This window comes from Odocoileus virginianus, chromosome 3 (genome assembly GCF_023699985.2).
Source record: "Odocoileus virginianus isolate 20LAN1187 ecotype Illinois chromosome 3, Ovbor_1.2, whole genome shotgun sequence".
In the NCBI taxonomy this organism is placed as follows: domain Eukaryota; kingdom Metazoa; phylum Chordata; class Mammalia; order Artiodactyla; family Cervidae; genus Odocoileus; species Odocoileus virginianus.
The window spans coordinates 6,004,217-6,017,182 of NC_069676.1; the positions used below are offsets into that span (position 1 = coordinate 6,004,217).

The following is a 12,966-nucleotide window of genomic DNA, read 5'->3' on the forward strand; positions in this document are numbered from 1 at the left end:
TGTTAATCATATGAGGTTTCCCAAAGCACCAAGTATATTACTTGCTGCTTTTCATACTTTTCTTTTGTGTGTGATTTTTGTTAGTTTGATTAATAAATGTCTCAGTGTATTTCTCCTTTGGTTTATCCTGTATGGGACTCTCTGTGTTTCTTGGATTTGGTGAACTTTCCTATTCCTTTCCTATGTTGGGGAAGTTTTCAACTATAATCTTTCCAAAAATTTTCTCTGACACTTTCTTTTTCTCTTCTTCTTCTAGGACCTCTATAATTTGAATATTGGTGCATTTGATATTGTTTCAGAGGTCTCTGAGACTGTCCTCAGTTTTTTTCATTGTTTTTTCTTTATTCTGCTCTTTAGTGGTTATTTCCACCCTTCTGTCTTCCGCCTCACGTACCACTCTCTGCCTCAGTTATTCTCCTGTTGACCCTTCTAGAGTGTTTCTAATCTTAGTAGTCGTGTTGTTCGTCACTGTTTTCTCTTTCCCTCTCTAGGCCCTTGCTCAGTGTGTTAAATGACTCTCGCGTCTTCCCAGTTCTGTCTTTGAGATCTTGGACCGTCTCTGCTGACGTTGCTCTGGATTCTTTTTCGGGACCTATTTCCTCTTACTTGGTCCTGTGAGTTTTTACCTCACTCCTTCGTTTGCGCAGCGTTGCTCATCTTTTCGTTTTGTCTAGCTTACTGTGTGTGAGGTCTCCTCTGCTGCGCTCAGAGGGTCACAGTTCCTCTCGGTTTTGGTCTCTGCCCTCGGCGAGTGAGGCTGGTCCGGTGGCCTGGGTCGGCTTTGTGTCGGGGGGGGCTTGTGCTTGTGTTCTGGTGGGAGCAGGTGACCGGCTGTGTTTTGGGGTGTCTGGGGGAAGCCTGTCTGCTGATGACCGGGTTTGTGTTCTTACCTTGCTCCTTATTTGGGTGTGGCGTCCTGCGCTGGGCGCTACCGGCAGTTGGGAGGTGCTGGGTCTTGAGTCTGTGTGGTCCTTTCTGGTGGTCAGGGACTCCTGCCCGTACTCAGCTGTTCTCTGCAAGATCTTCTGCATCTGAAGATGCACTCCTGATGCGTCTGTGGAGAGAGATGTACTCCACTTCCACCTGCTCCTCCACCGTCTCATCTCTCTGCCTTCTCGTTTTGTTGATGGTTTTCTGTGCTGTGCAAAAGCTTTTATTTATTTATTTTTTCCCTACAATATGTCTTTTATTTTTCTCAACTTCTTTTTTTTTTTTCTTTCTTTTTTTTCCCATTTATTTTTATTAGTTGGAGGCTAATTACTTTACATCATTACAGTAGTTTTTGTTATACATTGAAATGAATTAGCCATGGATTTACATGTATTCCCCATCCCAGTCCCCCCTCCCACCTCCCTCTCCACCCGATCCCTCTGGGTCTTCCCAGTGCACCAGGCCCGAGCACTTGTCTCATGTACCCAACCTGGGCTGGTTATCTGTTTCACCCTAGATAATATACATGTTTCAATGCTGTTCTCTTGAAACATCCCACCCTCGCCTTCTCCCAGAGTCCACAAGTCTGTTCTATACATCTGAGTCTCTCTTTCTGTTTTGTGCTGTGCAAAAGCTTTTAATTAGGTTCCCTTTCTTTGTTTTTGTTTTTGCTTTTGTTTGCTTTAGGAGACAGATCTAAAGAAGTATTGCTATGATTTATATCAAAGAGTGTTGTGCCTATGTTTTGGGTTTTCTGGTCTTACATTTAGGTTTTTAATCCACTTTTTTTTTTTTTGTATGCATATTTCTGTATGTGGTATAAGACAATGTTCTGGTTTCATTCTTTCACATGTACCTGCCCAGTTTCCCCAGCACCACTTACTGAATGGACTGTCGTTTCTCTAGTGTATGTTTTTGCCTCATTTGTCCTAGACTAATTGAGCATAAGTGTATGGCTTTACTTCGGGGCTCTCTGTTGTATTCCTTTTATCTTTGTGTCTGTTTTTGAACCAGTAGTATACTGTTTTGATTACTGTAGCTATGTAGTATAGTCTGAAGTTAGGGAGCTTGATATTTCCAGCTCTGCCTTTTTTCTCAAGACTATTTTGGCTATTTGAGGTCTTTTGAATTTCTATACAAATTTTAAAATTACTTGTTCTCATCTATGAAAAGTGCCATTGGTATTTTGATAAGGATTGACTCTCTGGATTGCCTTGGGCTGTTTTTGTTGTTGTTTAGTCACTAAGTCATGTCCGACTCTTGTGACTCCATGAACTATAGTCTGCTAGGCCCCTCTCTCCTCTGTTGATCTTTGCCATCATATCCGTAGTCACTCGAGGACTGTATCCTTCTGCCTAGACTTGACTTTGGAAGTGCAGGAAGACTGTCCCATGCTCTTAGGTTAGCCCAATGCTGGATCCTCGCCCACTTTCAGTCAGCTTTAAGGTCAGGGCTCATTTTGGACACTCATACTTTTTCCCTCACTCAGGCTGTTTCTTTTCAACTAGGTAGAAGAAAAGGCAAAATTTGATGGAATTTTTGAAAGCCTCTTACCTGTCAATGGTTTGCTGTCTGGAGACAAAGTCAAGCCAGTCCTCATGAACTCAAAGCTGCCTCTTGATGTCCTGGGCAGGGTAAGTGGTTCTCTCACACAGGACTGTACTGCTGAATCCGGCTGGTATGCCACCCTGCCACCTCCCGCGACACTTCAGGGCCTCACAGCACAGCTGTGCGCCATCAGTTTTCACGGGAGCTGACGTGGGCGGAGTAGTCACTGCATTTGGGCTGGCTCGGGGCCTCACAGGTGCAGCTCCCAGAGGTTCCCCAGCACGCATGGGATGGCGACCTCAGAGGTGCTCTCGCTGCCCAGGGCTGAGGACAGGCCAAGCTGGACTTGAACCCAGACCTCTAGGGGAAGAGTATGGTCATATATGTCTGTATTTCCTTTCTATTTTTAATTTTTTTCCCTCCCTGTGAACCTAAGGTAAAGATAGTTTCAATTCTGCTGCAAGTTTAGATAAAATTTTATGCGTTCTCCACCCCCCGTCCCCTTTATTTTAAAGCCTCAGTTTTGTTCCTATTAAACACAAGTATTTAAAATTTTATTTTTTGGCCGCACTGCACAGCATGTAGGATCTTCATCCCCCAACCAGGAATCAAACCTATGCCCTCTGCAGTGGAAGCACGGAATCTTAGCCACTGGATCACCAGGGAAGTCCCTACAAGTTTTTTTAGATACAGCTCTCGAAACCTGACTGTTTTCCTTCTGATGAGATTTGATCATGGCCCCTCACGTCTGCCCTATGCACATAGCCGAGTTCTGCAGTGGCTGTCTCTGTGCCACTCTGGATCGAGGGGGATGGATGTTGTCCTCTGTCTGGATGGAACTGCTGATGTGACAGGTGCAGACCTAGAGCAGGAGGACAGAGCAAGGTCCCTGCTGCCCTAGGCCACACCTGTGGGTCAAGCTCATGACATTTGGTAGAACCATGGGGAAAGGAGCAGATTCCTGCCCACTAGGATTCACCTAGTAACGTCCCTGTTTGAGTTGCACATTTGCAGCTTCTGGCCCTTTTTATAGCACCCAGATAGGCCTTTGTTTGGAAATGAGGCCACTAAGAAAGGGGCTCTCACAGATCCCCGTGTCTTCTTGGTCGTGGTGTGGTGTAGCTAGAGGCCCGTGAGGGGGACCCACAGTGACCCCCAGGGGTCTTTATGAGGCAGGGTGGGGTGGCCTGCTCCTGCACGGCGTGTGCCTTTACGTGGCAGTTCTTCACGGTGCCTGACAGTGGCTGTGACAGTGTTGTGGAGCCAAGTCACACGCAAGGCAAGGAGACCACAGAAGTGGGGTGTGCCTTATTAGAAGGGGAGCTGCAGCTTGGGAGGGTGGGTTCTGCAGATCTTCTACCCTGGCACCAGGTTTTGTCCACCGGGGTCACTTCTCTGCTCTTCTCTCATTCTCTCCCTCCTTCCAAACACCAACCCATATGTGCACCCATTTACCTGTGCATGCACACCTCCACGTCCACACACCCACCCATCTATGCATGCGCACATCGGTGCACTCAGGCATCCATCCATACATCTCTGCACACTCATTCATCTGTGCCCCCCTGCACCCACACACTGGGTATCCATTTAGTCATTTGGAATCTTTTTTTGGAGTCTGCTCTGGGTCAGCCTTGTGCTGAGCACTGGGAAGAGGGGGATAGAATTATTAGTAGATACAGTCCTGGAGGTCAAATAAGTAGATAATAGTTAAGATCCTAGTATTTATTTATCGAGGGCTTAGTATGTGCCAGACCTTGTTCTAGGGCTTTGCAGGAATGAAGTCACTGAGTAACTTGTAACTACTTTGTTATGGATGGTATTATGGACGGTGTCACTTTTGTTTTCTTTCTTTTTTTTTTTGAGATACAGCATGTGGGGTCTTCCCTAACCGGGTCTTGAACCAGTGCCCCGAACCAGTACCCGCTTCACTGGGAGCACAGAGTCTTAACCACTGTACCCCCAGGGAGGTCCTCCATTTTCCATATGACTAAATGGGGGCCTTGGGAATGGGCAGTCATTTGCACAGGGTTTCATGGAGAAGGGAATGAGGGCCTGGTGGTCCCACAGCCCTCACTTTTCCTTGGTGCTCCCGCGCCCCACCATTGCCTCCTTGGTAATCACAGTTCTGCTTGGTGGGGACAGTAGAAGGGGAGGTACCCGACCCCCCTGAGCGGAGGGGTTCAGGGCAGGCAGGGAAGGCTGCCTAGAGGAGATGCCCCTGGGTTATAGCCTCCAGAGGGATGGAACAGGGGCTGATGATGGGTTGAGAAGGCCGGGTGCACGATGGCATGCGCAGAGGCCGCCCAGCATGCCGAGGAGGACTGGCATTCTCACCAGGCATCTCCACCCGTGAGTGGGTGTTGAGCTGTGTCTGGAGACATTCTTGGTTGTCCCACCTGGGTTGTGTGCTATTGATAGCAGGTGGGCAGAGGCCAGGGATGCTGCTTGGTATCCTACCATGCACAGGGTGGCCTCCACAGAGATGATCCGACCCCAAACATCAGTGGTGCCAGGGTGGGGTAGGACTGTGGAGCCAGGAACACCTCTATGTGCTGTATTTTGGGGAGTGTTACTCCTCCTGAGCTGCTGCTTCCTCAGTTGAGACCATGGACATGAAGCACTCAGCCCAGTGCCAGACACTTAAAAGGGCATCCATGTGCTTGAGGCGACTGTGATCAGTTTGAGGTCCCTAGAGGTCAAGGTGGAGTCCCAGGAGGAAGGGCTGGGTTGTGGAGACCAGCTCGGGGCACAGGGCTCCCTGTGCCAGGCAGAGGGGCAGGGTCTGAATGCTGTCGGTGGGGTGAAGTGGGGTGAGAGTGCATTCTAGGGCAGGTCCTGAGGTTGCCCTGGGGACAGTACTAGAAGCAGGGTGGCCAGCTAAAGCTCCGGCGTCTGTGGAATGATGGAGTGGCCCAGGCCAAGGACACAGCAGCAGGAGGTAAAGAGGAGGGCCTACGCATGACAAGCAGCCCTGGGCTAAAGCAGCTAGTGGTTGACTGGGGGTCAGGTACTAGCATCCATAGCATCATGGATGGACCCTGGCCCCTTGCCTGGCTCTGGGCACTGGTGTCCGCGTCAGGTTGGCCTCCCTACTGGTCCTGGATGGCTCACCTAGGTCAGGAAGCTCATGCCTTGATTGTACTTTGGAAAACCTAGCGCATGGCATTTGATCTGTGCCTGCCTTGTCTTTTTGGGTGCTAGGTTGACCTGGCATAGTTTGTGGCCTCTTTCTCACCATCCACTGATAGGGGAGAGGAGGCAAGATCCCGTAGTCCTATTCAAGTGCATGCCCATGGCCCTCCCCAGCCGTGATGGGGATAGGGTGGGTGGGTGGGTATCTGTGTGCGTGTGCACATGCGTGGGGGGCAGGCTTGTGTTCAGAGCAGCAACTGTACTAAAACCAAAGACTAAAAACCAGATTAGACATCATTATAATCATGGTCATCTGTTGGTGGAAATGGTGGAAATATGGTGGAAAAGATCTTGGAATTGACAACGCTTCATCGGATGATGGCTTTTCAGAGAACCTAAAGACTGGTTTTTAAATGCACTTTGATTTCCTTGTCTTAACCCGGGTGTGCAGTTAGAATGTGAGTTCTGGTGGGCGTGCCTGCCACCACACAGGCCCTTCCTGCCTGCCGGAAGCCCAAGTGCTGTCCCCTACTAAGCCTTGCTGCTCTTCCCTTGCAGGTCTGGGACCTCAGTGACATCGACAAGGATGGGCACCTGGACAGAGATGAGTTTGCAGTGGTAGGTCCCTGCCGAGACTCTTTCCCCACCTCCTGAGGGTGGGGACATGCCACTTGTGTGGGGATTTCTGGACTTTTTTCCTTCTTTTTTTTTTGGAGTATAGTTGCTTTGCAATATTATGTTAGTTTCTGCCATACAATGAAGTGAAGCAGCTGTATGTGTACATATATTCCCTCCCTCCCACCCTGGGTATTTTTTTTTTTCTTCTTTGTTTATTTATTTGTCCATGCCTTATGGCATGTGGGATCTTTGTTCCCCCACCAGGGATGGAACCTGTGCCCTCTGCATTGGAAAAGCAGCATCTTTAACTGCTGGGCCACCAAGAGATTCCTCTTGTTTAATTTTTTAAAAAAATGTTTATTTTGACATAATTTGGGTTTAATTTGACAGAACTGTTTTGCATCTTCGCCCAGATTCCCAGTGTTGCCATTTTACTACAGTGACTTTCTTTCTCCCTCCCTCTCTTCCACTCCTTGCCCCGCTCTCTCCTCTCATTTGCATATGAAGGTATACGGGCATATATACACACACATTGATTTCTCCTTTGAACCATTTTAGAGTTTTAGACATGGGCCTTTTCATCTTGAAATACTTCAGTGTGTATATCCCCAAGCCAGAGGATTCTCCTGTGTTACCACTGTCTAATTCAAGATCAGCAAATTGGCATTGACATTGTGTAATTTATTGTAGTATCTGTTATTATAGGTTATACCATATATGCTTTGTAGATATACATGTATATATATTATGTATATTATTTTATTAATCTGTTGTCTAATCTAAGGATATCATTCACATTTTGCCAGTTGTTCCCCAAAATGTCCTTTATAGTGAAGGAGACTCCAGCTTCGTGTGTCTCTAGTCCTGTTTCTTGTAATCTAGGTCAGCTCCTGCAACTGTCTTCCTATCTCATGGTCGTGTGGGCATTTTTAGGGCCAGTGGTTTGTAGAGCGTCCCTTGGTGAGGGGTTGTCTGCTGTTTCCTCATGATGATCCGGCGCTTGTACTTGTTCTCTGCAGGGCACAAGCCATCAATAGGACGTGTGATGTCTTATTACATGTCTTCTACCTTGATGTCACCCTGACTGAGGTCAGGTGGAGGCTTCGGGATTCCCTCCGCAGTTACTGTTTTCCTTTGTGCTCTGTCTTCCATGAGAGACGACACGTGGAGACTGAACACCCTGTACCCTTGCACCTCTCACCTGCTAGCTGTCGCATCCTCCCAGGGGTCTCACCCGAATCGGTCAGGTTTCTGAGAGTTGCCTCATGAGGATTTTCTGGTGGTTCTGTCCTTCCTTGTACATTTTCTAGCTCGCACTCTACTGCGAGGGATTTGTTCACATCACAGTGCACTTAGGGACGTGTCTCCTGTTCTCTATTCTGTGGTTTAGAATCCTTTACTCGCGTGTTTATTTTGCCCGGTGGGAGCTCCTTGCAGCCCAACTCCTTGCATGATGGCGATGTTCCCAGCTCTTGCTGTGTACCGATTCTCTCAACTCCATTATCAGCCATTTCTCCGGGACCCCCAGTTCCTTATAGTGGAGAAGGGTATTAGAGACCACGGTCTGGGCTCTGGAGTGCTCAGTGGCCCCTGGGATGCCACGGTTTCCTCTGGCCCTTTCAGCAGACAGAGCTGGAAAGCAGGGGTGTGTATAGACATGACCACCGGGTGTCGCGACACTTCCGTGTTGGCTTCTGTCCATGCCAGATCCCTGACACTCCTGCCCTCTTCTCCTTTAGCAGCAGTGCTAGATCACTGTGTAGTTGGGGGCTCTTAGGTCCCGTGGGCTGCCTTCCTATACAGCTGCCCTTCCTCCACACCCCTGCAGCTCCCCACCCACTTCTCCCAGCTGCCTGCTGGGCTGACTTTGCCTGGCCACCTCTCCCCACCCTGGGCCAGTGTCATTTTGTCCCCTCTTTTTCTTTCTCCCTTCCCTTCTCCTCATTCTCATCTTTGATCTTTCTCTCTGTTTTATGACATTTATTCACTCATCTCATTCATTAAATGTCAAACAAAAATAGAATGAAGTAGCTCCTTATAGTTAAGGACAGTGCTTTAATAAGTAGTAATTAAGTTCAGGGCTCCCCTGGTGGCTCAGACGGTACAGAATCTGTCTGTCGTGAGGGAGACCTGAGTTTGATCCCTGGGTTGGGAAGGTCCTCTGGAGGAGGGCATGGCAACCCACTCTAGTATTCTTGCCTGGAGAAGCCCCATAGACAGAGGAGCCTGGCAGGCTACAGTCCATGGGGTTGCAAAGAGTTGGACATGGTTGAGTGACTAAAAAACACACACATGATTAACTTCAAGCAAAAAAAAAAAATTGCTGAATAATCTGGGAATTCCTAAGTAATAGAAAAACAACGAAATACAGCCATATCCATCTTCTGTTTTAGGAATTTTAAATGTATTTAAGATGAAATTTTACAACATACAAATGAATTAAAGCTTATTACTATCTTACTATACTGTGGTATAAAGCCTTTGAAATTTTAAAATTCTAGATTAAATTTAAACATTTTCCAAGAAAATTACAAATTTCTCATGTGATTCCATTCATAATTCCTTACACCCCACACTGCTCAGTTGTGATTTTTTTCCCCCAACACACATCAACTTCTTTGAGCGTTTCCTGTGTTTCTCTATCATCCTGTTCTTTTCACTGACTGTCTATTGTTATTCTTTAATTTATGGTAGAATACACGTAACACAATTTATCATCATAGCCGCTTTTAGGTTTGGGGGTTTAATGCATTCATGTAGCTGTGCATAATATATATAATATATTATATATAATATATATAATATAGCACTTATATATATATACTATAGCACTGCCATCCATCGTCAGAGCTTTTTGACCTGGCAGAACTAAAGCCCTGTCCCCATTAAACACTAATCCCCAAGCCCCTCATGTTTTATTTTTATATTTCTTTTTTTTTTCAAATATATTTGACTGCCCCAGGTCTTAGTTGTGGCATGCAGGATCTAGTTCTCTGACCAGAGATCGAACCCAGGCCCCAGCAATGGGACTGTGGAGTTCTTAACACTGGACCACCAGGGAAGTCCCTCTTTTTTTACTCATTTCAGTATTGTATGATTGAATCAATGTCTTGGAAAATCATGCATTGGTGGCATAGCTCATCAGAAAAGTTTCATTTTCACTCGTTCCATTTGGAAGCAGCTTCAGAAAGAGCTGTCTTCATGGCATCCCTGAGCCACTGGAAGAGCTGCCCTCCACCTGCCCTGGCCCTGGGCCTCGTGCCCCAGATGTCTTCTTTTGTCCTCACAGGCCATGCACTTGGTGTACCGAGCCCTCGAGAAGGAGCCTGTGCCCTCCGTCCTGCCTCCATCCCTCATCCCGCCCTCCAAGAGGAAGAAGACAATGTTCGCGGGTGCCGTGCCTGTCCTGCCCGCCAGCCCCCCACCGAAAGACAGCCTCCGCTCCACGCCTTCCCATGGCAGCGTCAGCAGCCTCAACAGCACTGGAAGCTTGTCTCCCAAGCACAGCATCAAGCAAGCACAGGTACAGCCCTCTGCATGCTGGCCGCGCCTCAGAGCAGCTGTTGGCGCTGCTGCGTGGAGTCCCAGTAAGAGGCCGCTCGGAAGTGAGTCATTTGTGGCCCGAGAGGGGTAAAGTCTGGGATTAAATCACAACTGTATAGCACATGCCTTAGGCCATCTGGCTGCTGTGACATGCCATAAACTGGGTGACTTCTAAACAACAGATTCATTTCTCACTTCTGGGAGCAAAAGTGCAAGATCACGGTGCCAGCAGACGCAGTGTTTGGTGGGGCCACTTCCTGGCCCACAGATGGCTGTCCTCTTGCTGTGTCCTCACACAACTGAAGCTCTCTGAGGTCCCTCTTACCAGGGCACACTAATCCCATTCGTGAGGGCCCTGTTCTCACGAGCTAGTCACCTCCCGGAGGGCCCCCCACCACTCCTAAAGCACCATCACACTGGGGCTGAGGGCTTGTGTATGAGTTGAGGGGGTCACAGACATTCAGCCCGTAGCAACAGGGCTGCAGAATTGACTTTCTCCTTCACTTAGACTTCACTTCACTTCACACCACCTTTCCCCAAACACGCTGAGTGTGCTCCCACCTCGGGGCTCTCTACTCACCCCCGCCCCTCCTGCCCCAGGCAGACCCCAGATTGCACACCAAGGCACCCGGCATCGCAAAGCCTCTGCTTACAGGTCACTTGTCTGGAAAGCCTGGTGTGACTACTGCTGACCCTCTGCTTGCTTTCTAGATCTTGCACATCTGGCCTGGTCTGCAGTTAATTATGTATCATCTGTTCAAGTCCCCCCTCATCCCTGGCCCTCTGCTGTTAGCTTGTGAAGGCAGTTATTTCCTGATTATAATGTCAGCGCCAAGAAGAATCTCTGGTGCTTTGATGCTCAGTAAATACATGTTGAGTAATCAGATGATGGAGCGAGGCATCCGCCTCATGTTAGGAAAACAGGAGGGGCTCCACCTCTCCACATGATAGCACCTTATTTGTCAAAAAAGATGCTTCTCACTGTGGCAGCAGCGTAAGGGGCTTTTTATGAAAAGGCACCTTTGACATTGTCTGAAACGTGCAAGAACAGGAGATCCATCTCTGCCTCACTTGTGGTTTCAGAGGCGATGAATTGTGACAGGAAGACCAGCATGTGCATGTTTGCAATATGGTGAAAATGAGAAACGTGAAAGAAGACAGTGAGGTCTCTTGATAGTGACATTCGAAAAAAAACCCCAGTCTTATTTATGTTTGGCTGCACTGGGTCGTCGTTGCTGCACATGAACTTACTCTGGTTGCGACAAGTGGGGCTACTCTGTCGCGGTGAGCAGGCTTCTCATTGTGGTGGCTCCTCTTGTGCATAGGCACTAGGGCACATAGGCTTCAGTAGTTGCGGTGCATGGGCTTAGTTGCTCCAGGGCATGTGGGATTGTCCTGGACCAGGGATGGAGCCCATGTTCCCTTCATTGGCAGGTGGATTCCTAGCCAGTGGACTACCAGGGGAGTTCCAGTGATCGTGACGTATCTTTAAAGCTCGGTTTTCAACTTATTGAGGCTCAAGGAGTTCACGTATCTTGGAGTTGGAAAAAAAAAAAGGTATCAGAGAGGGAGGAGGAGGCTTAGTCCTAGGAGCCCGTTGGAGAGGCATGGCCTCCGACTGGTGAGTTGTGTGTGGCTCTCGGTGAAGGGCAGTTGCAGCTGGCCTGGCCCAGGCACCTTTCCCAGCCCACCAGCTGTGCCCAGTACTTTCTGGGGTTGCCCTCGGGGGAGACAGACGATAAACTAAGCTTCAGATGATAAGCTTAGCTTACATCGGTAAACTGAGGAAGCTCCAGTAGTCCTGAGAAAGCAGAACTTGGCCTGGCCTGGAAGTGTCAGGGTGAGGAAGGGTCGCCCTCCTGCAGGTGGTGCCAGCTGGAAGGCCCCTGCTGCGGTGACATCTGAGCTGACACCTGAACGATCAGAAGCCACCCGAGGACTAGCGCCTGGCCCAGCTCTGAAGTGGGGACATTCCCTGTGTCCTTGAAATGGGAAGAAGGCTGGGACAGGCTGAGCCGGGAGATGGTGAGCTGGACTCAGAGAGGTGGGGCTGGGCCCAGTGACTTAGACTTACACAAGCTGCTGTTTTCCAAGACCCAACACCTTTTAAAAGTTATTTTGCTTATTTGTGGTTGTGCTGTCTTTGTTGGTGCACACGGCTTCCTCTAGGTGCAGTGAGTGGTTGCTGCTCTTCACTGCGGTGCTCGGGCTCCTTCGTGTGGCGGCTGCTCCTGCTGGGGAGTGTGGGCTCTAGGTGCACCAGCTCTGCTTGATCCACAGCAGGTGGGATCTTCCCGGGTCAGGGATTGAACCTGTGTCCCCTGCATTGGCGGGTGGATTCCTTTTCACTGTGCCACCAGGGAAGTCCCAGACCAGGACCTTGAGTCTGCAGAATTCTTGCCAAGAGTTCTTAAGTACCATAGGTTAGGCCGTGTGTGGTGTGTTTTACTGACAAGGGAGCAAGTGGGGCTGAGGTTGCTGATGGGGGCAGCCCCTCCTTCCCCCGGTGGTTTGGCGGCTCTCTCTGGGTCCCAGGAGCATGCTGCTGCTGACCTTCCCCCTGCCCCTCCACGACTAGACGGTTTACTGCTGGCTACTGTTGGAGGTCAGAGGTAGGGGTGTGTGTGTCCCCTTCCCCGGGAATAGGGGTAGCTTATGGAATCACAGCTATGAGAGCAGGCATCTCTGTGGACCCACAAACTCCATGCCGCCCCCCGACCTGATCCCTGCTACTGTCCTCATCCCTAGGCGAGCAAAGCCCTACCTGGGCCCCCAGAGGGCCAGTTATGGGGCCCCAACCTCATGTCTCCTGCATTGGTAGGCGGACTCTTCACCACTGAGGCACCAGGGGAGCCCTGCCCTGGCCCTGGTGGACCCTGGCATCTGCCCTCCTTGTGTAGGGCTTCAGCAGGTGGTGTGAGGAGGGGTCACACGTGTACTGAGTGACAGACCACTGAAGTCACAACACTTTGCCGGGCTCTCAGCTGCGTCTGCCGCAGCAGGGCTCCTCCGAGGCTCAGGCTCCCACACCAGCACTGCGGACTCTGGGGGCCCACCCTGCCACGGGCACAGCTTGCACATCAGCCACACTCACTGCGTGGCAGTGCCTTGTGTGTGCTGACGCCTCCCAGGGGGTCTGCTCTGTCTCAGGGAGTGCAGGGTCTGCAGCTGCAGGCCATGAGGCTGGCCCTG

General features: G+C 49.6%; 1 protein-coding gene across 6 annotated transcripts in view; it reads left to right on the plus strand.

Moving 5' to 3' along the window:
* EPS15L1 (epidermal growth factor receptor pathway substrate 15 like 1) overlaps positions 1 to 12,966 on the plus strand; it is a 105,326-nt gene that overhangs the window by 32,874 nt on the left and 59,486 nt on the right. For all 6 annotated transcript variants that reach the window (XM_020908656.2, XM_020908657.2, XM_020908658.2 and 3 more), the window contains exons 7-9: positions 2,439 to 2,564; positions 6,172 to 6,231; positions 9,521 to 9,754. In XM_020908656.2, the coding sequence (XP_020764315.2) occupies positions 2,439 to 2,564; positions 6,172 to 6,231; positions 9,521 to 9,754 (420 nt within the window). The remainder of the gene's footprint in view (positions 1 to 2,438; positions 2,565 to 6,171; positions 6,232 to 9,520; positions 9,755 to 12,966) is intronic.